Here is a 19,430-nt window from a genome sequence, read left to right on the forward strand (position 1 = left end):
GCCGTAGGCATGCGTAAGGGTCATGGAAACATGTATAGACATGGCATCGGCGGTAGCTCAAAGTGCAGGAGCGTAAGAGATAAGATGTAGTTTACTTATCTTGTGCCAATGTGGAGGCTAGCGGAGTTTGGCCGGGCGTGACGCTCCATTGCATTGTGGCGGATAAAGTACTCCGATAATGTCCGTCAACTCGTAGTTGCGGTTGAATGCTCAATAGAAAAAGTTGAATTTCCTTGAATCAAAATAGATGATTAGTATGTGGATATGTAAAATCAACACTAATATTTTGTATATGTACTTTGATAAAATTGTAAGCAAAGTGTACTAGCAAATGTTGTTTCATTTGTGGGTTCGTACCATGAATTTCGAAGTTTGGAGTGAACAGCGCAATTGTATGGGAGAAATAAGCAAAAAACCCATTTGAATGTGTGGATAGTATTATGAGCATGGTAACATGTGTAGCAATTAAGCTATAATTGTGTGCAGGCGTATAGTAAACATGTAGCCAAGTGCAATTATATGTGCCCTTGTTCGATGAATAGACAAAGTGTTTTGTGTGAACAAGGCGTCCAAAGAAGAAGTTATGTATTTGTATGTGGTATACAAACATTGTAGGTGATACGTATAGTATAGACAAGAGCATATACGTGTGCATGATTTATGATGTTGTGTCATGCTATAAGATAGACATGGAAAGCTGCAGCAAGTCATTTATATGGGGAGCCACCTATAGCGTCAGAAGAACATGCAAGTATAGCGTGTTTGACTATATATGTATAGTTATATATGTAAAGGTGACACGTTTCTCAGCCCCTGCAACATGCATAATTGATAATTGAAAGGAGTTCCCGTCTATAATTATGCATGTTGATAACTAGCCCAACACTAATTTGGTATGCAATCACTAGCATGTTTTGCGCATGCAATCACTAGCATAAACATATATGTGTGAAGTGTTTGTGTCGCCTAACTTATGCAGAAAGCGGAAGCACGTGGTGCTTGGTAATATGTGACAATAATGGCATGAATAAGAAAGCTTATCTTTGTACGCCCAGTGGCAGTAGGTGCTCAAATTTTTTTTCGAAGGTGCTGCACCAATTAAGAGTTGATTGTTAACCCAGCCTTTGGGTGGGTCGACGACCGTCGGATTATGCTCGGAGATCGGCAGGGCGGTGGTTATTGCTTTGTATACCGCCAGCCTGGGTGTCCGTAGTATATCTCTGGGTGGCTGAAAGCCTGAAATATTGAAGGGCCGCCCGGAAAATTGAAGCATTGAAGCTCTGCAAGGAGTCGAAGCTCCGGGAGGATTAAAGCTTCGCTGGGTACTGAAGCTTTGCTGATGGCTGGGATTGAAGGTCCGCCGCGTGCTGTGTTGCTGACCGCTGGGCCTCGTTGGCGGAAGTTGCTGGGTTACCGCTGGGTGGCCGCTGCACATACTGGAACTGCAGACATCGAGGTCGATGATGATGAGTGAACGAGAACGAGAACGAGAAGCCATCGAGCCTAGCGGGAGAGTTGCCGCTGACGGGGATTAGCGGAGGAAAGTGCCGCTGATGGTGCGTAGCGGTTGCGGAAGTTTGTCTAGCAGAGCGGAGCTATCCGGCGGTGAACTTGGAGCGGAGCTCGACGGTGAAGTTCCGGCGGTGAAGCCAAACATATTTGTAAGCTATGTACGTATGCATATCTAGGTGAGCTGCATGTTTAACTTTGGGCGAGAGATGCAACTGAGAGGACCACAAGCTCCATTTTGATCAAATGGAAGTGCAGCGGTCCCCGAAAAGTGGGCGGTGAGTGAGGTGAGAGCTCCGGGCAATGGAGTTCTCGTCAGCGGCTCTCCAGGCAGCGGAGGTTTGGTCGGCGGTGAAAAGTCTGGCGGAGCGGAGCATGGTGCCCGGCGGTGGGGGTGATGCCAGCAGTCCCCGACCTGTTGTGCAGCAGAGTGCAGCGAAGAAGAGAATGCAGCGTTGACGACCGCAGTTTGGCGGAACTTCGGAGTGGCAGAGCAGGAGCGCTGCTTTGTGGCTGGCGGAGCTTGGTGGAGAGCTAGCTCAGCGGAGGAGCGAAGTGCAGCGGGGAGTCCGAGTTTCCTGGGTGGTTTCCCGGTCGGCGGAGTTCTTGGGCAACGTTGATGGAGGAAGTCGCCGCTGAAGAAGTATGGCGGAGGACCATTGGGCGGAGGAGTTCCGGGGCTGCAGGTTGGGCGGAGTGATTGGGGGTCGGGCGGCGTGATACTGGGCGGAGGGATGTGCAGCGGCGTCGACCGGCGAAGTTTGCAGCTGGCGGATAAGATTTGGCGGAAGTGGCTGGGTGCCCAGAGCAAATCTCTGGGTGTCCAGAGAAGTTTGCCGCCAAATTTTTGTGTTTTTTTTTTTTTTTGATGTTAGCGTTGACTTTGCTTACGGGCGTTGACCGACCCCGCCGGGCGCTGACCAAGCATTGACCGGCCCATATGTTGGTGTTTTGAGCAGTTTCTGCAAGTTTTGACCACTCCTTGGGCGTTGACCACGTGTTGACCAGCCCTTAAAGTGCAAATTTCTGCACATTCCTGCTATAGTTGTACCGCTGGAGTAATGTTGATCATGCCTTGGCAAAAGTTGCCGCCAAGAAACATCAATTCAAACATGCATTCACTGGGAGCCAATGATGACTCAAGAATGATGATTTAAACCAATGATTTTGAAGTAGCTCAAAGAAGGGGGGAAAACTTTCTTTGAGTTCCGCTAAGCAGACTTAGCTCACGGTAGGTGACGAAGCCATTGTGTTGGCTTCCCACAGACGGCGCCAATGTTAACGTTAGTGATCCGTAGGGATCTCTAGTTAGCTATAAATAAAGAGAGAGAGAGATTTGACACAAGATGTATAGTGGTTCGCCTCCGCATGAGCGGGAGACTACGTCCACTTGAAAGCTATACTAGTGTGTCGAGCCTTGCGGCCTAACAAGATTACAAGAGATGTAATGAATGTGTTGAGTTGTGGGAGGAGGCATTCCTTTTATAAGTGAAGGAATGCTTCTCATTTACATTGTTTTCGATGTGGGACAAGAAACCACACTATTCTAGTCTAGAAAGCCTAGTTGTGAGGGCATCTTGGCAAGGGCGGGAAGGTGGCTTCCCGGTGGCGGATTTGCGACTTCCGGATACCGCCGCGTAGCCTGAACATAGGGCTACACGATGTATGTCTCGGTTGGGCCTTGCCATGTCTTGTGGATGTCCCAAAGTGGGCGTTACTTATGCTTGGTGAGATAGCAAATACTCCATATTATTGGAGGTATGTACACCCAGATTGCTAAACCTCGTTAACAAGGATAGTTTATCTATATTGTTTTGCACTTATCTGCTTCCCAAGAGAGAGTCCAGTTCGAAATCCTAACAAGATCAATATGGAGGTAGATCACTATAGGGTTCTTGATTTACCATCTGGTGAGGACGGCAACAAGCATAACGAGAAACAGATTACAAAGGCGTACAGACAAAAGGCTTTGCAGTTACATCCAGACAAGAGGCCAAACGATCCCAATGCCAAAGCCAAGTTCCAAAGACTCAACTCATCCTATGCCATACTCATGGATCCAAATGCCCGGAAACAGTTTGACTATTTTCTAAAACGACTTAACAACAAGCCCTCTTCTGAACCAAAGAAAAAGACCTCTGAAACGAACGAAGAGGATCATGAGACTGCTTTGTATGTGTTAGGTCACCTTATCTTTGTTATTGTCCCGATGGCTTTTCCGGCTGCGAGAACCAGATTCGCTTGTGCAATGAGGGGGATTTGCTTTGAACTTGCTTTTGAAGAACTACGCAGACGTCAACAATTGGAAAAACTCTGGTCAATGATGGTTCGAGTAGGCGACTATTTTAAACGAAAAACTCCTCAGGTGGCCGCCAATCAAGAACCAGAATCACGGGGCGACTATTTTAGCTTCTGGCCTTGGTTGTTCATGTATTTTTATAAGGAGATTTTTAAAGGGGAATTTTAATATAAAGCCAATTTGTATCCACAAATAAATATATGTTTGTTTTAGTATTTGTTCAATTATTATTTTATAGTTCAATTTGTATAATCTTTCTAATGGTTTGATTTGTTTTTAAAATTGCAAAGGGCCTAGCAATTTTCTGGGATTTGAGAAACGTAAACCAAGAATTGGAGAAGTCAAGCAGTTAGGAAAGCATGATGCTTATATATCAAATAACATTTTGCTAGAAGAATGTGTTATTTATGGGTTTTATGTGAGACCTTTTTGTATTCGTTGCGTATTGAATGTTTGGCCTCGCCACTTTTGAAATTTGAAATTAATTGGTGACAGTTAATACTGACAATATTCAAAAAATTCAAAATTTTGTAAATTGAGTTTTAATTGAGGTTTTGAGATCAACTTTCCTTCTGTAGGATAGAAAAATTTCTCCAATTTTTATCTCAATTTGAGACCGTTAGGACATGAAGTATATGGACGATTGATTAGGACATTGTGATTGAGTTATGGATTGTACTGGATATAATTGAGGTTTTGAGATCAATTTTATCACAATTTGAGACCGTTGGGGATTCTAGTTCTAGTCTAGCCGCCTAGCCCAGGACCTGTATAGCTCTAAGATCAATATGGAGAAGGAGAAGAATAAAGTGGTCATAGATCATTATAGGGTTCTTGGTTTACCGTCGGGTAAGGAAGTCACCAAGCTTAACGAGAAAGAGATTACAAAGGCGTACAGAGCAAAGGCTTTGCAGTTGCATCCAGACAAAAGACCAAACGATCTCGATGCCAATGCCAAGTTTCAAAGGCTCAACTCATCCTATGCGATACTCAGCAATCCAAAAGCCCGGAAACAGTTCGACTCTTCTCTGAGACCCGAGAACAAGTCCTCGGAACCACTACCAACCTCTGAACCACCACCAAGTAAGAATGAGGATCTTGACCAGGGTTACTTGTTTGTGGTTGGTTTGTTAATCTTTGTTTTAGCCCCCATCGTTTTTCCGGAATCGAGATCCAGAAGCAGTACGTCGAATAGATTAGGTTCTTATATAGAAGGGTTCTTTAGATTACCCAAACGTGAACGATTGGATCTCTGGTCGGGGATGGTTCGACTAGCTAGGTCAATATTTTAAACGCAGACCACCTCCTCCTCAGGCTACCACCAATCAAGAACCACAAGTAGAAGATCACGAAGATAATCATGAATCACAAGGAGATGATCATGAAGATATTGAGGTGAGCGTCGTTTATTATATCGTTAATTAGTATATTAATTTCGCTTTTCCATCTATCAGTTCAAGCTTTAATTTTTGTTTTTGGTATTTGCTGTAGGACTGGGTGATAGTTTAGCACCAGATATACAGATGATGGCTGAAGTCTTGTTGATTTGCTTGCTCTCTACTCTCTGACTTTCTGGATTTGACATTGCAGCGGATAATAGAAATTAATTTTTGAGAGCATTGCAGGGGTTTTCTACTATTTATTATACATGCGCATTGATCTGACGGTGTGTGAGCATTGCAATGGCTTTCTACTGTTTATTGCAGGGGCTCAGACACCGTTGGATACACGTATGTATAGTAGAAGTTTAGTTAGTGTCACGCCCCGAATTTTGAATAACAAATTCAAATCCGAAACATGAATTAATACAACTCACATAAATACAACCTGAATTTTTTTCTCAAAACAACCACACCTCACATCGCTCGATATTACATAAACCAAATCTCAAATTTGTTTATTACAGCACACTCTCACCAAATTATATTGTAAGGCTCAAATGAGCATAACTCACCTCACAATTACAATTGCTGTAAAACTAAAACAAATTCTCTAACCCGCACGATCACCGTCTTGATTCTCCTGACCTGCAGGATTACCCGCTACACCGTTTGAATAGTGTACCGGGATTGCAACAATACAAACCCGGTAAGCTTTTTGCAAAGCTCGTATGAGTAAATGAAAGGATTGCACGATTTAAAGTAACCAAATCAACTCAAGCATAAATTCAACTCAAGTATTTTCTTTGCATAATAATTGAAGTGTACAACGTCACTTCAAGCATCAATCAACTCACATCTCAACATGACTACTCAAAAACAAACAACTGTTTACTCAATATATACTCACAGGCTTATGATTTATTTATATAAATCATCCCATGCAGTATATTATACTTACAGGCTTATGATTAATTAGATTAATCACCCCATTCAGTATATCATACTTACAGGCTTATGATTAATTATATTAATCACCCCATTCAGTATGTTATGTCATACCCAAGGGCATATGATAACTCGTTTATCCCCCAAGCAGTATGACAGCAGACAGACTAGAGCTCTAACTGTATCGTAAAGTGTCACCTGGGCCAAGGTTCACCTTACGAATGACTGCTTTCCTCAATTCACTCGACTCCTCATTTAATTCATCTCAACGACTCAACTATCGCACTTTACTCAATTACCCATTATCATAGACAACACAACATCTAAGATAAATCACATATTCCAAAAGGTAATGCTCAAAATATAACTCAGTAAATCACATCAATACTTCACCCGATGTCACACCATCCAATATATATTCCACGTAAATATATATATACGTAGTCACCCATACAAGAGTGACCACTAATACCAACTATAGTTCACATGCAATAAAATCTAGAAATTCATTTTTATAGTTTAAATACATTTTACTTACCTATGGACCGTAGTCGATCAAGTCCATATAATTTAAAACAAATATTTATTTTCATAAAACAATTTCCACAATTTCCCAATTAAATAAAATCACCGAATTTCGGTTCGTGAATGAACCATGTGCGATTTACTCACCTCGATATTCCCGCTGCGTCTTCAATTCAACACAATACACAACAAAACCGCTCACCCAAGGAAGACCGTCAATCACCTAATCAAACATGACCTTAACTTAGCCAACAACTCAAAAACATACTCAAACAACAATCCAACGGTCGGATCGAAATTAAATGATGATCCAACGGTCGGATCCTCACGGATCGCCTTTAGGATCACCCTCCAAAAATCATCACGAAGATCCAACAGTCGGATCTTCCTGAATCGTCCTTACTAACATCTTCACAAATTTATACGAAAATCCGACGGACGGATTCTCACGAATCGCCTCCCTAATCACTGTTTTGTATTTATACGAAGATCCAACGGTCGGATCTTCGTCCATGACCACACAAAGTCATCGGGACAGTCATACGATCAACATGTTATAATTTGAAGTAAAACCGATGGTCAGATCTTCGCAGATCGTAAACCGAAGATAAACCGTAAAAACGTTAAATAGTAACGTCAAAACGTAAATCCATTATTTATCCACATTTTCTAAAATAACCTTGTAATATATCAAAACGCTCGTATGGATGCGTAGATCATCGTCCAGATAATATAAACTCAAAATAAGGTCCGACCCGCCGCCACAAGCGGAGGTCAGACGGTGGTCAACGCGGCGGTCAACGAAGGTCAACCACCTCTGATGCAAAAGTCGTCAACTACAAACTTCTTCAAAATGAAAGGGTGATCAACTTTCATACCTGGAGCTAAGCCTGGTTCGGCCTAGATCGTCCTAGATCAAGCGTTGAAGTTGGATTAATCTCGGCCGCACGATCGGATCCTAGATTGAATCAGAGGCGTTCAAAAAGTCAAACCTTGATCTAGCGGTCTACACTCCAAATCGTGATGAAAGACTTACATGGGGATGATCAGGGGGAAGAGGAGATCACGAAAATGGGAAGGATCGGCCCGTGCAACGCCGGCGTCGACGTTTTCCGGCCGGGTCGGTTTCGCTCGTCTGGGTGTCTTCGATCCAGCTTTCGGGGCAGCGGCGGGCCAAGACCACACCGGAGGGCGTCTAGGCGTGGAGCGGCGATCACGGTGGTGTCCGGGTCCGGGGCTGGAGGACGCCGGAGGAGGGCCGTTCGGCCGGGTCGGGTCGAGCGGTTCGGCCGCGTGGGAGAGGAGAGAGAACGGAGGGTTTCGGGGACTGTTTAGCAAAAATTAGATTTTTTCGTCCTTAATGAAAAAAATCAGAAATTTTTCCTATTTATAGAAAATTCCCAAATTTCAAATATTCATAACTTATTCATACGAACTCCGAATATTGTGTTCCACATATGCACGAGATCGTATCGACGAGCCCTACAACTTTCATGCAGGAAGTTTTCCAAAATTCCGTATGTATAAAAAGTCAATTTCCACGAGCCCCTAAATAACGTTCGATTTCGAAAATTAATCGTTCAAACTAATTCCACAACTTCTCCGAGACTCGTACTCGCTCCCACTATCGTGAAATCATTTCTAAAAAATCCACGGAATTTAATTTGGATTTTTCGGGGTATTACAGTTAGCAATTAGCGTAGGAGGAGACATAGAAAACTCGATGTTGTGAATTTCTGTTTTTGAATTATTAGTTTCAGAATCTGTCATTATCTGAATAAATATGGATTAGATCGTAGCTACTTGCAAATCATACTTATGATATTGATTTTATGTTGGTGGATATAGTTTGGGTCTTTTCAGTGCAACTTTTGATCTTAGATTTATTGAATTTAATGTTGGTTCTTCATTTTCTAACCAAGTCTAAATCTAACTTCAAGGAAACATTTCAACTCATATGACTTAAATAATTTGAATTCATTTGACCTCTACACCTTAAAAAGATATTAAGAAGGGATAATGACAATTTACACAATTTTGGAGTTAATTAACCCCACTTACCCAAACACTATAAGAGATTGCCGACTTACACAATATTATATATATATTTTGCCCTAATACCTAATTAAGTTATTTTTTATTCTTTTTTGTTTATTTTTAGGACAATTTTGCCCTCTCTTCTTTTGTCACTTAGAGAGAGACTTTGCCGGACTCCGGTAGGCTGTCGAGGGATTCCGGTGACCGGCCGCCAGATTCCATTGACCGACCGAACAATCTTGAAAAACAAGAAGACAACCCAGGAAGCCAGGCAAAGTGATGCAACGATTCGGATCTTCCCGTTATCGGTTGGAAATTAGATGAACAACATATAGGATTTATAATTTCTTATACATCACGGCACCAAGTCATAGACTCATAGTCCTCCTAAACTACACTAGAATGAGAAGCCTGTCCTAGCTAGGGTAGCGTTCTTTAACACGTTTATATTTATCAATTAAGTTACACCTGCTACCTCAATATGGAGAAGAAAGTGGTCGTAGATCACTATCAGGTTCTTGGTTTACCGTCTGGTGAGGAAGGGGCCAAGCTTGAGGACAAAGAGATCACAAAGGCGTACAGAGCAAAGGCTTTGAAGTTGCATCCAGACAAGAGACCAAACGATCCCAATGCGAATGCCGAGTTCCAAAGGCTCAACGCATCCTATGAGATACTCAATGATCCAAATGCCCGGAAACAGTTCGACTCTTCTCTGAGACTTGAGGACAAGCCTTCGGAACCAACACCAACCTCTGAACCACCACCAAGTAAGAATGAGGATCTTGACCAGGGTTACTTGTTTGTGGTTGGTTTGTTAATCTTTGTTTTAGCCCCCATGGTTTTTCCGGAATCCAGATCTAGAAGCAGTACGTCGAATAGGTTGGGTTCTTATATAGAAGGGTTCTTTAAATTACCCAAACGTGAAAGATTGGATCTCTGGTCGGGGATGATTCGACTAGGTCAATATTTTAAACGCAGACCACCTCCTCCTCAGGCTACCACCAATCAAGAACCACAAGTAGAAGATCACGAAGATAATCAAGAATCACTAGTAGAGGATCATGAAGATATTGAGGTAGAGTGTCGTTTTTATATTGTTAGGATTCTACCATATATGTGTTTTTTATTTCGATCAAATTCTCTTTGCTTTTTGATGCACGTACTGCTCAAGTTTTATTTTTTGTTTTTGGTTTTGCTGCAGGATTGGGTGATGGTTTAATAACAGATAGATGATGGCTTTGAACCCTTGTTATCTATTCTCTGAGCTTCTGAATTCGACAGTACATAAAACTTTGTTAGCAGTGGATTGACTAATATTTTTCAATTTCAGTATTCAATACATTTTTTCTGATCAGCTTATATTCTTGAACTTACCATGCCCAAGCAGTAGAAGTGTAGAACTACAATACTGAAAGAGAAAAAAAAAAAAAAAAAAATCTGTGTGTTCAAAAAAATGGAATAATTTGGTCATGTATTGTACATAAACTACGTTTTATGCGGTTATTATATGTGGAGCAGACTCGTGTTACAAGAGTTGTTATGGGGGGCAGGATAATCGTCCCCCTTTATCGAAGTAGAGAAGAGAAGCCATGATTTTCTTATGCATCCTAGTAGCACTACACAGAAGGTAGGAAGAACATAACAGGAGGGGATAAACTTCTTTCTTGTGTCAATAAAAATACTTGTTTGTATAGCATTTACAATGCCTCAAATTCTGTCCTGAACATCTGCAAGAAACAATATGGACAAACAAATTAAAATATCCCCAACTATATAATGTGGCAATATGAACATACATATCCCAACTACACAATGTGATGGAGGACAAACACTACAGGAAGAACACCATGGCCAGCAAATGTTGTCGTACTTGTAGATAGAAACAGATATGGTGAAAAACAAAACAAGCTATCAGGTGAGGACTTGTTTAGGGCTTAGTAAACTTCAGAAGAAAGATCAGTGGACGGAATCCGTTGACGCTTCTCCACGTATGCCGATGGAAACCACCCTCCTTTGCCTTTGCACTCTCCTTCTGACCATCCTGATGGGCTCACCTGGGTTGACAATTTTTTTTCACAACAGTAAAAAAGTTGAAGATTAGGCAAGGTAAAATGAAAATTTAAAACTTAGCTAATTTACTCTCTTTTTGTTGCAGAGCATCTGAATAAAGCATGGCCTATGCTTACTTTATGGTTGAACATATTATATTTTACAATACTACTTGCCAGATAAGGCACAAGTTTGTCATGTTAACTCGTGTGGTTAAAAAGAAGCATCAAGAGAAGCCTCTATCACAGAAGAGCTTCAGTAGTGCTAGACTGCTAATTAGTGGTACTCATCTGACAACGTTATGATGCAAATATTATAAAATCACATTTCTCATCTCTATAAATTTGCTTAACTGCTCAAATAAATCTCTGAATATGGTGGAAAAAAATATCCTTTTCCGCACCTTATCAGTGCTGGCATGACCAAAATCCCCAAATGTTTATCGACGTAATGTTTTGTTAGTCAACAATTGAACAGTAATCTAGAGGAGATACCTTTCGCACAACAACGTAGTCACCCACTGACAAGCTCAGTTCCTTCTCCGATGCAGCAGTGAAAGAATGAGTTGCCTGAAAGAATTGAAATACAAGGATTTATATAGAGCTGATAGTCTTGGAGGTAGTTTAAACATATGGTATGTCAAGAGGCGAGTTCAAGAATGGCTACAACATGCAAGAAATTGTATATTTAAGGGCCTACAAGAATGACTTCAAATGAGTTAATGTCTGCAGCAGAATCTCTCTTTCAACCGATTTAGCTGTCCCTTTATAATTTTCTGGCAAGGCATTTACATAATTTATGTTAATACACGGGTGAAAATATTACTTATGAAGCTTCCTATCATAAATCTTTTACATTGATCGAGAAAAAAGAGTTCCATTTTTAATGTAGTCAATTTATCTGTTAATGCTTTCCTCCTTTTATTGTTAAGTTTCTCTATAACCATATGACCCCTGCAATGTGCAGCATATTGCTAATCTTGAATGACATGTAAAAGGTCTAATGGATTAATAACTGTTCTTCCTATCAATAAAGCTACCAGATAAGACAGCTATAAGTTTAGTGAACAGTAGCATACTTCGGCCAAGAAGTACATTGTTTTCTCTGAGAAGCTATCCTGGGGAATCACAGGAGGAGCAGACTCCTTACGCTGTTTCTCTGAGACCATCTGCCACAAAATTCAGGTCTTGGCATAAGTTAATATTGTTTAGTTGGAAAACACTTTTCTTCTGAAGATAATCAAGAGTGGAACTAACCTCAGCTTCAACCTCACCAAGAATAGCAGCCACTCTCAGATGATAATTCTTTTCTCCTTCAACCTTAACAAAATTAAGCTTAATATGTGTATCAAATTGCATAACCATCCTAATCTTTAACATAGAAATTCATATCTTGAAAATCATATTCATACCAGTGCAACAAGCCTCTGAAATGTTAGTCTTTGCTGCTGTGCTTCCACAGCAGCCAAGGCAGCTGAAGCTTCTATACCCAGAACTGCCATATTTGCTTTTATTTCTTTCATCTTTGTTTCTGCTGCATGCAGCTTTCCAACATTTTCTGGATTTGGGATTTCTTTAACTCGTGCTAGCCTTCTGGAAACTTCAACTGCCTGTTTGCATCTTGTGGTGAGTAACCGCAAGACAAATATCTATAAAGTGATATAAGATGGAATGCCATTACCTGTGTCTCTGCTTCCTGCCGCATTCGACTATAACGTTGAGCAAGATGACGAGCATCTTCCAAAGGAGCACCAAGTATCATTGCTCTTAACGGATCTAAAACCTAAAAACAAAAAATAAAATAAAAATAGAATAATGAACTCTTCAATAATGAACTGGGCTTACAAATTATTCTACTTAAATCCATCTAGAGGTGAAAGCTATATTTATAAGCTTCAATTGTTAGTCTTTCAAGCATAATAGTTATAGCATCAACTAACTAAATGAATACCATCCTAGAAGATCATGTGCAAGTGAACTTTACAGCACGAAATAGCTACAAATTTAGTCGTTCATTACTTATTCCTTAATTTTGGGTGGGAAACTTGCACGTTCACTTTTGGATGCTCTTAGTTCAACCAAAGTGAATAAATAATCACCAGATATACAGAACTTTGACATAGAAAAAGCTATAGAAAAATGATGTCTGAGTACAGAACTACAGATTGTACTCTCAACTGAGGAATGGCATATGATACTAAATATCCAATGGTAATTTCACTAGCATAAGATATATACCTGTGAAGACAACAACTTATTCAAGTCTTCTTGTTCCTTTTCCACATGCTTACGAGCATCACCATATATAGATGCACCTTTAGCTAAAATTTTATCGTGGACATTTTCAGCACCATATCTGCTACAATCCTCAGACAACTTGGTCCCTGACTACCACAAAAAGATTCCAAATAGTAATAAGCGCAAGTACAAAGGCCTGGCATCTTTTCTATTTGCAAGCTTAATTCAGATAAGCCAATTTTATAGGCTATTAACTTCACCATACACTTCCCATTATATCACATAATGTCACTGAAACTAATAAATTTCTACCTGCTTCAATATGCTTATATCCTATGGCTGTCAGTGCTTCCGCTGCTTTTACAATTTCTTTCTGAAAATCCTGAGAATAAGAATTATGACGAATGAGTTTAACAGATAGTATAAAGTTTGGCACCAAAGAGAAATAAAAATACTCAGAAAAAATCAAACATTTTAGTTTAGCATGACAGGATATTCCAAACTTGTGAACCAAACAGTAAATCAAATAGTCGCCTATAGTAATGCCTAGCAGGTTTCATTGTCATTCTCGATATGTGTTTTCAATTTGCAAACATTGAACTACTTTCCTCTTGCTTCAGTAATTGACACCATTGCTAAATTCTATCTCTAACATCTTTCTTATTCCCCATCTCATATCATCATAACATAGCACCATATTACATGGAGTTTATGGAATCTAAGAGTCTCATTTGTTCTAGTGAGACAAAAGCAACTGAGATAAACGAAAACCAAATCGACAAAAGCACTAATTCCCAAGGTGAACTCAAACTCAAATGTGAGATCAATTTTCACAAATTCCTCAGCCATAGTTTGAAATCAAAAATCAACAATGTAAAACAAAGTTCATGTATACCTTTCCTGCACGAGTAGACCTATACAGTTTCTCAAGCTGCTGATGCCTCTGCATCTCAACCTCATCTATCACCATTACATCTGAGCTTTCATAACCAGTCCCACCAAACTGCTTTATCACAGCCTGAAAATTTCAACAATCCAAAGGCTTAACCCAATGAGCTACTCATACTTCAATTTTCCAAACATTAAGAAATAAAAAAGAAGTGATTTTGGAATCGAATTGTGAACTGGGTGCCACTGAAATCACTTGTAAAATCCATGAATGTGGAAAATGGAGAAATGGGTGGTCGTAGATTTTACCTGTTGCTGCTTTGCGACCTGGTCCCTGAGCTTACTGGCTTGTTTTCTTAAAGCGTCCATATTTCTTCAACCTCTGTTCCGGCAGAGAATTCAGATCAGAGCTCAAAACGACGACGGATTGGTGAAAAAGTGAGGGAGCCTATGGAATTTGAAACTTTGTGGGATCTGAAACAGGGAAAGCCGACCAGTGTGGTTCAGGAGCTACTCTTGTTTGTGGGGAAGGATTGTGAGATAACAGGTGTATGATTGGCTTGGGTATATGACCGTTGATGGACTTTGATCAACGGTGATGAACATTTGCCTAGAATAAGTTATTTTTCCTTTTTTTCATTTTTGGTCATAAACGCTAAAAAGTAATTTTATTTCTGAAAATACAAATTTAAATCTTAATACAAAGTTTCTGTAACCATTTATTTTATGTAGTACATAATAATAATAATAATAATAATAAAAATGTAAAAATCTTGAACCCATAAAGGAGGAAAAAGGATAATTTTGACATCCTAAAACAAAATATGTAAGTGTCCTTGTCTTCCACATAGGTTTTTGCCAATGCATCAAAGATGATGACTTCCGTGAACTTTATCATTGCAACGACTATGTTTACAACAATTAAGACACCATCTTCTTTTTAAGACATATTTATAGATTCATTCTTATTTAACTTTTCATCTAATACTCTAATAAAGCGTTGAATCGATACAACGATATCTTATACCCTCTCGTATAATGGCATGTGAAAACTCCAACTCTATGACTACAAAATGAATTATCGTTGCCGCTATTAAATAGTTCTCGGAGAATTGAACCATTTCTTAGTATTCTCCAATATCTTATTAAACTACATAAGAATCAAAGAGAACATATCACACTATACCAAAATCAATTACATATATATAGAGAAGAAGATAATTGAAAAACTATAACCATATAATACAAAGCACCAAGCACGTCTTCAAGTTGAAACCATCCGCAACATATTATATATGCCAAACAAAATGATTTCAGCATTGAGAGTGGTCACACCGTCACAAACATATTGTGAAGATTTATAAAAATTCTTTACTTGGATATTAAGCTACAAAATAGAGTATAGTCACAAATGGTATCTACAACTATTATGTCTATAATAAAAAATATTCTTTTTTGAGAAGAAGAAATTGTATATTAAAAAATAATTTACATAGGTACATCATATATAAATACATTGAATAGCTAATAAGGTCTATCAAAAATATTCGGACCAAAAAAGAAATGATCAAATATTTCAGCGGTACGACATAGAAATTATCAAAATTCTTGTTTCAGAAATACGCTCTGGACTCGGGTCTCTCACAGGGTTCAGCAATGTAAAGCCCAGGCCCATTCTCCCTGTCTTACTTTCTTGTTCCCAGCCATAAAACTGCACTGGCTATCTGCAATTTCTGGCTTCCATAGCTTTCAACACTTAAAACCCAAGCTGGGTTTTTCAAAACCTTAAGGTATGCGCTCTTCAATCCCATTTCTAATTCATATTTTGATCAAATTAAACTGAACCCATGTTTCTGCACCAAATGATCAGCTTCATCTTTAAGTTTGCTGAGTCATGGATGCTTTCTAAGCTTCATTGTGAAAACCCAATTGGAGCATAATCTGTTTAACTATTAGGAACTATTAGTTGTAAAGTATTGGTCAAAGAAATGTTATTGTATGCTGAACCCTTTAGTGCCCCAGGAAGCATTTGATATTTTGAAATACTCTGTATTTTGTAAAGCTTGTATCTTTATGCAGAAATAGTAAATGGATTTGTTTTGATTTCTTCAATATCTGCTTCTTGTTTGTGCTAGTGATTTTGCATCTGGGTTTCTTTCTGTGAGCCAACTAATTTCTTCATGGCCTTTATGAACTTTAATTTCCAAGTTTTAGACTTTTATGCTTGACAGTTGATATCAGGTGCTGATGCTTTAAGAAATATGACTCAAATGTTTGTGTTACCCAAAATTTCTCATTTTTTAATGGTTTGATACAGTTATCGTTGTGATCCTGCAAAAGGTCTCAAATTGTCTCATACTCTTCAATACAATCCTCGTAGACATTCCTGGTTTTTGTCAAGTATAATGTTTGCGAGTTCTGGAAGCTCCATTTGTTGCCAGTCAGGAATTAATCAGGTGAGTCAGTGAGTTATTCACACTTTGTCAAACTGGCCTCAGAGGTCACCGTGCGATACTGTGTATTTAAGCTGACTTCTTGGATTGCTTATTAGATCAAGCCAACTGAAGCAGCTTTGTCGCACGGGGTTGGCTTCTTTAATTGCAGAACTGCTCTCTTGCTGAAGGTAACAGGCTTTGTTGTCCTCTATCCTCATTGTCGGTGCAAGCAAGAACAAAGTTGTCATAAATTTACCACTTGCTTTCATAAATTTGAAAAATTTTCATTTGCAGTCTTCATCATTTCTCTCCGCAAGGAATTCTCTACACTACATTGTTGGTTTAAACACGTTCGATGTAAAGTTCTCCCAGAAGCAAAGTAGACAAACTATAACTGCTTCAAAAGCAATTGAGAAGTAGGTTTTCTCTCTCAGTCTTTGCAACTATAATCTCTGATTGTCAATGTCCAGTTCAATACTTAAAACACTGTTTCTTCACTGAAATGCTTAGCTACGTTTTGTTTTGGTCTCAACTGGTAGCTAGCTATTACTGAGCGTTATTTATGTAGGTATTGATCTTTAGGTTGTCATAAAGCTTTTAAAAAGGAGTCTTTTGCATGAAGTGTAGGAAAATAATCAAGAAGGTGGGAAGGAATGAGCACCACTTATGGAAGAAAAAAGACTCAGCTGGGTCTGGACAAAAGGCACTCAACCTTGTTAGAATTGTTAGTCTTTTTCCATGTCTTGAGTTTTCATGTTCAAGCTTTATAACTTTCTCAAACATATTACTTCTTTGTATGGGATGTAATAGTTTGGTTTTCTAAAGTTCCAAAACAAAGAGAAAATGTTATGATTCTGTTTCCAGTCCTTGGCCTCATTAAAGTTGATATGGCAGGTTTCCGATCTTCCCAATGAGAAAGAGGCTATTTTTGGAGCATTGGATAAATGGACAGCTTGGGAGACAGAGTTCCCACTGATTGCAGCAGCTAAGGCTTTGAGAATTCTAAGGAAGAGGAGACAGTGGATGCGTGTAATTCAAGTATGACACTTGCAGATTGTTTAAAGTAGTTTATAATGCATTACTTAAGATGGTGGAAATTTCACCATTGAAACATCTATAAGTTATCATCGCATGTGGTATAAAAATTAGCCTGTTTGATTGGAGACCTAATGCATATGATTCCGATTGCATGTGGTTGACAACTTAGCCTGGTTCATTTTGAGACCTAAATCTTATAGGCATGAATATTTGAAAACAAAATCCAACTTGACATGAAACAACAGAGGAGACTTGACATATAGATAGCTCTTCAAGGAAGCCTTATTAGGGATTCTTATAGTTCAATAGCCTCCTGATTAGTTGCTAGGATCTCTTTTTTATTTTCTAATAGAGTTTCAGGTACACAAAAGTATTGATAGGTTTGCTTGTTTGACTAGAAGTAGCTTAAGTCAATGGCTTATGGACATGGAGTAAATGTTTATCTTGTGTGAAGACCCAAAGAAACTTGTTCGTGGCTAATTCTTAGTGCTGGTCAGGTGGCAAAGTGGATGCTAAGCAAAGGTCAAGGAGCAACAATGGCAACATATGACACCCTTCTACTGGCATTTGATATGGATCATAGGCTAGATGAGGCTGAATCACTGTGGAACATGATTCTGCATACACATACACGCTCTATCTCAAAGCGGCTATTTTCTAGGATGATCTCTTTGTATGATCATCACGAAATGAAAAATAAGATAATAGAGGTAATACCATCCTGCAAGAACTTTTGCACTCACTCTTCTTTTCTTGGTTGTATTTACACTGTTGAAACAGATGGTGACATATGTTAAAATATGAATATGAAATATTGTCTTGATGCTATGATTTAATCTCTTCCTGATAAATTAGGTATTCGCAGATATGGAGGAGTTGAGTGTAAGACCAGATGAAGATACTGTCAGGAGAGTGGCACGTGCTTTTCAGGAGCTAGGCCAAGAAGACAAGAGCAAACTTGTTTTGAGAAGATATGGGTGTAAATGGAAGTACATTCACTTCGAGGGTGAAAGGGTTAAAGTGAGAACTAATGCATGGGATGAAGATGACATCGTAACCAATTCAAATGGGAGCACAATCTGATCATGGTATCTGTTCTATGTGTTAAAACTTGCTCATATATGTTCAGAGATAACGAGTTATATTTCTGAAGATAAATTACAAATTTCCCTTTCTGAAGATAACGAGTTACATGTACAGACACAGGATAAGATCCACTCGTAAATGCTAAGAGTAGGAATCTGCTGTTAGATAAAAGGATGCTGTAAATATATTTATAACAATGTTTCTAAAGTTTACACCTTTGTCAAATACACCCTAATTTTGTGGATTAATTAGTAGTGGTAATTGACCTTTTTGGTATTTTATTGCCTGGTCTTTGACTGTAAGCCTTAGACACTTATGGAGAGGAAGTGTAATCTCTACTGTGTTCAGATGGATGATGGATCTATGATTTCAAGTTCTCAATTCATAGTCCTATTCTGGAGTGTCATGTCTTGGGAATGTTGTATCGAGCCATTAGCCTTGCAGAGTTGCAGGTGAAAACAAAACTTGCCTCCAAGTAAACAGTAGACTATAGCACAGAAGTACATGTGTTTCTTGTAACCATTAATATTTCAATTATAATCTGATATGCTTTTAATTTCTATGGATCATCTCTTTAGCTTTAATTTGTCTGCCAAACCTATGTGATTCAACAATTTGTTTTCTCATTCAAAATTGTATAGAGAATACACCAGTAGCTATTTGATTAGTTTGTGTGTATAAGGCTATATTAATAGGATATATATAATCTCTTTAATCTAAATAGCATGAGAAGTTTTTTATACGGAGCCTGTGGAATTAGCCTTTCATACTTGGTGGGTTACATATTGTTCGTGTTCATATATATGAGTAACCACATGACAAACATTTTATCTTATGAAGAGATGCTCAAGTTATTAAGCCATCAATTAAAGAAAACATGTAACAGTTTAGATATTGGAGAAAACTAATATAAAAGCTTATTTTGTACTAGAAGTACTTGTGACAACATTAAATTAGATACTTAACTCGGGTGTGTATAACATCTTTAACCATTGTATAT

At 38.9% G+C, this 19,430-nt stretch overlaps 3 protein-coding genes across 4 annotated transcripts; 2 read left to right on the plus strand and 1 right to left on the minus strand.

The window, feature by feature from the left end:
• The first annotated feature begins 9,123 nt into the window (after positions 1 to 9,123).
• Positions 9,124 to 10,198, plus strand: LOC133729364 (uncharacterized). The gene is made up of 2 exons (XM_062156874.1): positions 9,124 to 9,772; positions 9,899 to 10,198. The coding sequence occupies exons 1-2, from the start codon at positions 9,179 to 9,181 to the stop codon at positions 9,914 to 9,916; spliced, it is 612 nt and encodes a 203-aa protein (XP_062012858.1). The 5' UTR covers positions 9,124 to 9,178; the 3' UTR covers positions 9,917 to 10,198.
• Positions 10,199 to 10,327: 129 nt separating this feature from the next.
• Positions 10,328 to 14,410, minus strand: LOC133729363 (SH3 domain-containing protein 3). Its single transcript, XM_062156873.1, has 10 exons — positions 14,181 to 14,410; positions 13,879 to 14,001; positions 13,296 to 13,365; positions 12,984 to 13,129; positions 12,427 to 12,528; positions 12,158 to 12,355; positions 12,003 to 12,065; positions 11,825 to 11,914; positions 11,241 to 11,315; positions 10,328 to 10,751 (listed from the first exon to the last, which is right to left on the minus strand). The coding sequence occupies exons 1-10, from the start codon at positions 14,238 to 14,240 to the stop codon at positions 10,632 to 10,634; spliced, it is 1,047 nt and encodes a 348-aa protein (XP_062012857.1). The 5' UTR covers positions 14,241 to 14,410; the 3' UTR covers positions 10,328 to 10,631.
• A 1,094-nt stretch (positions 14,411 to 15,504) lies between these two features.
• On the plus strand, positions 15,505 to 18,999 carry LOC133733102 (pentatricopeptide repeat-containing protein At4g18975, chloroplastic). Of its 2 annotated transcripts, none has more exons than XM_062160713.1 (8): positions 15,505 to 15,661; positions 16,189 to 16,327; positions 16,423 to 16,494; positions 16,601 to 16,722; positions 16,934 to 17,030; positions 17,201 to 17,344; positions 17,842 to 18,054; positions 18,200 to 18,999. In XM_062160713.1, the coding sequence occupies exons 2-8, from the start codon at positions 16,277 to 16,279 to the stop codon at positions 18,425 to 18,427; spliced, it is 927 nt and encodes a 308-aa protein (XP_062016697.1). In that variant the 5' UTR covers positions 15,505 to 15,661; positions 16,189 to 16,276; the 3' UTR covers positions 18,428 to 18,999. The 2 variants fall into 2 exon arrangements, with proteins under 2 accessions (XP_062016697.1, XP_062016698.1); XM_062160714.1 differs by having other exon boundaries at positions 18,210 to 18,356.
• Positions 19,000 to 19,430: the final 431 nt, after the last annotated feature.

The sequence above is a fragment of the Rosa rugosa genome, chromosome 2, assembly GCF_958449725.1.
Source record: "Rosa rugosa chromosome 2, drRosRugo1.1, whole genome shotgun sequence".
Classification (NCBI taxonomy): Eukaryota; Viridiplantae; Streptophyta; class Magnoliopsida; order Rosales; family Rosaceae; genus Rosa; species Rosa rugosa.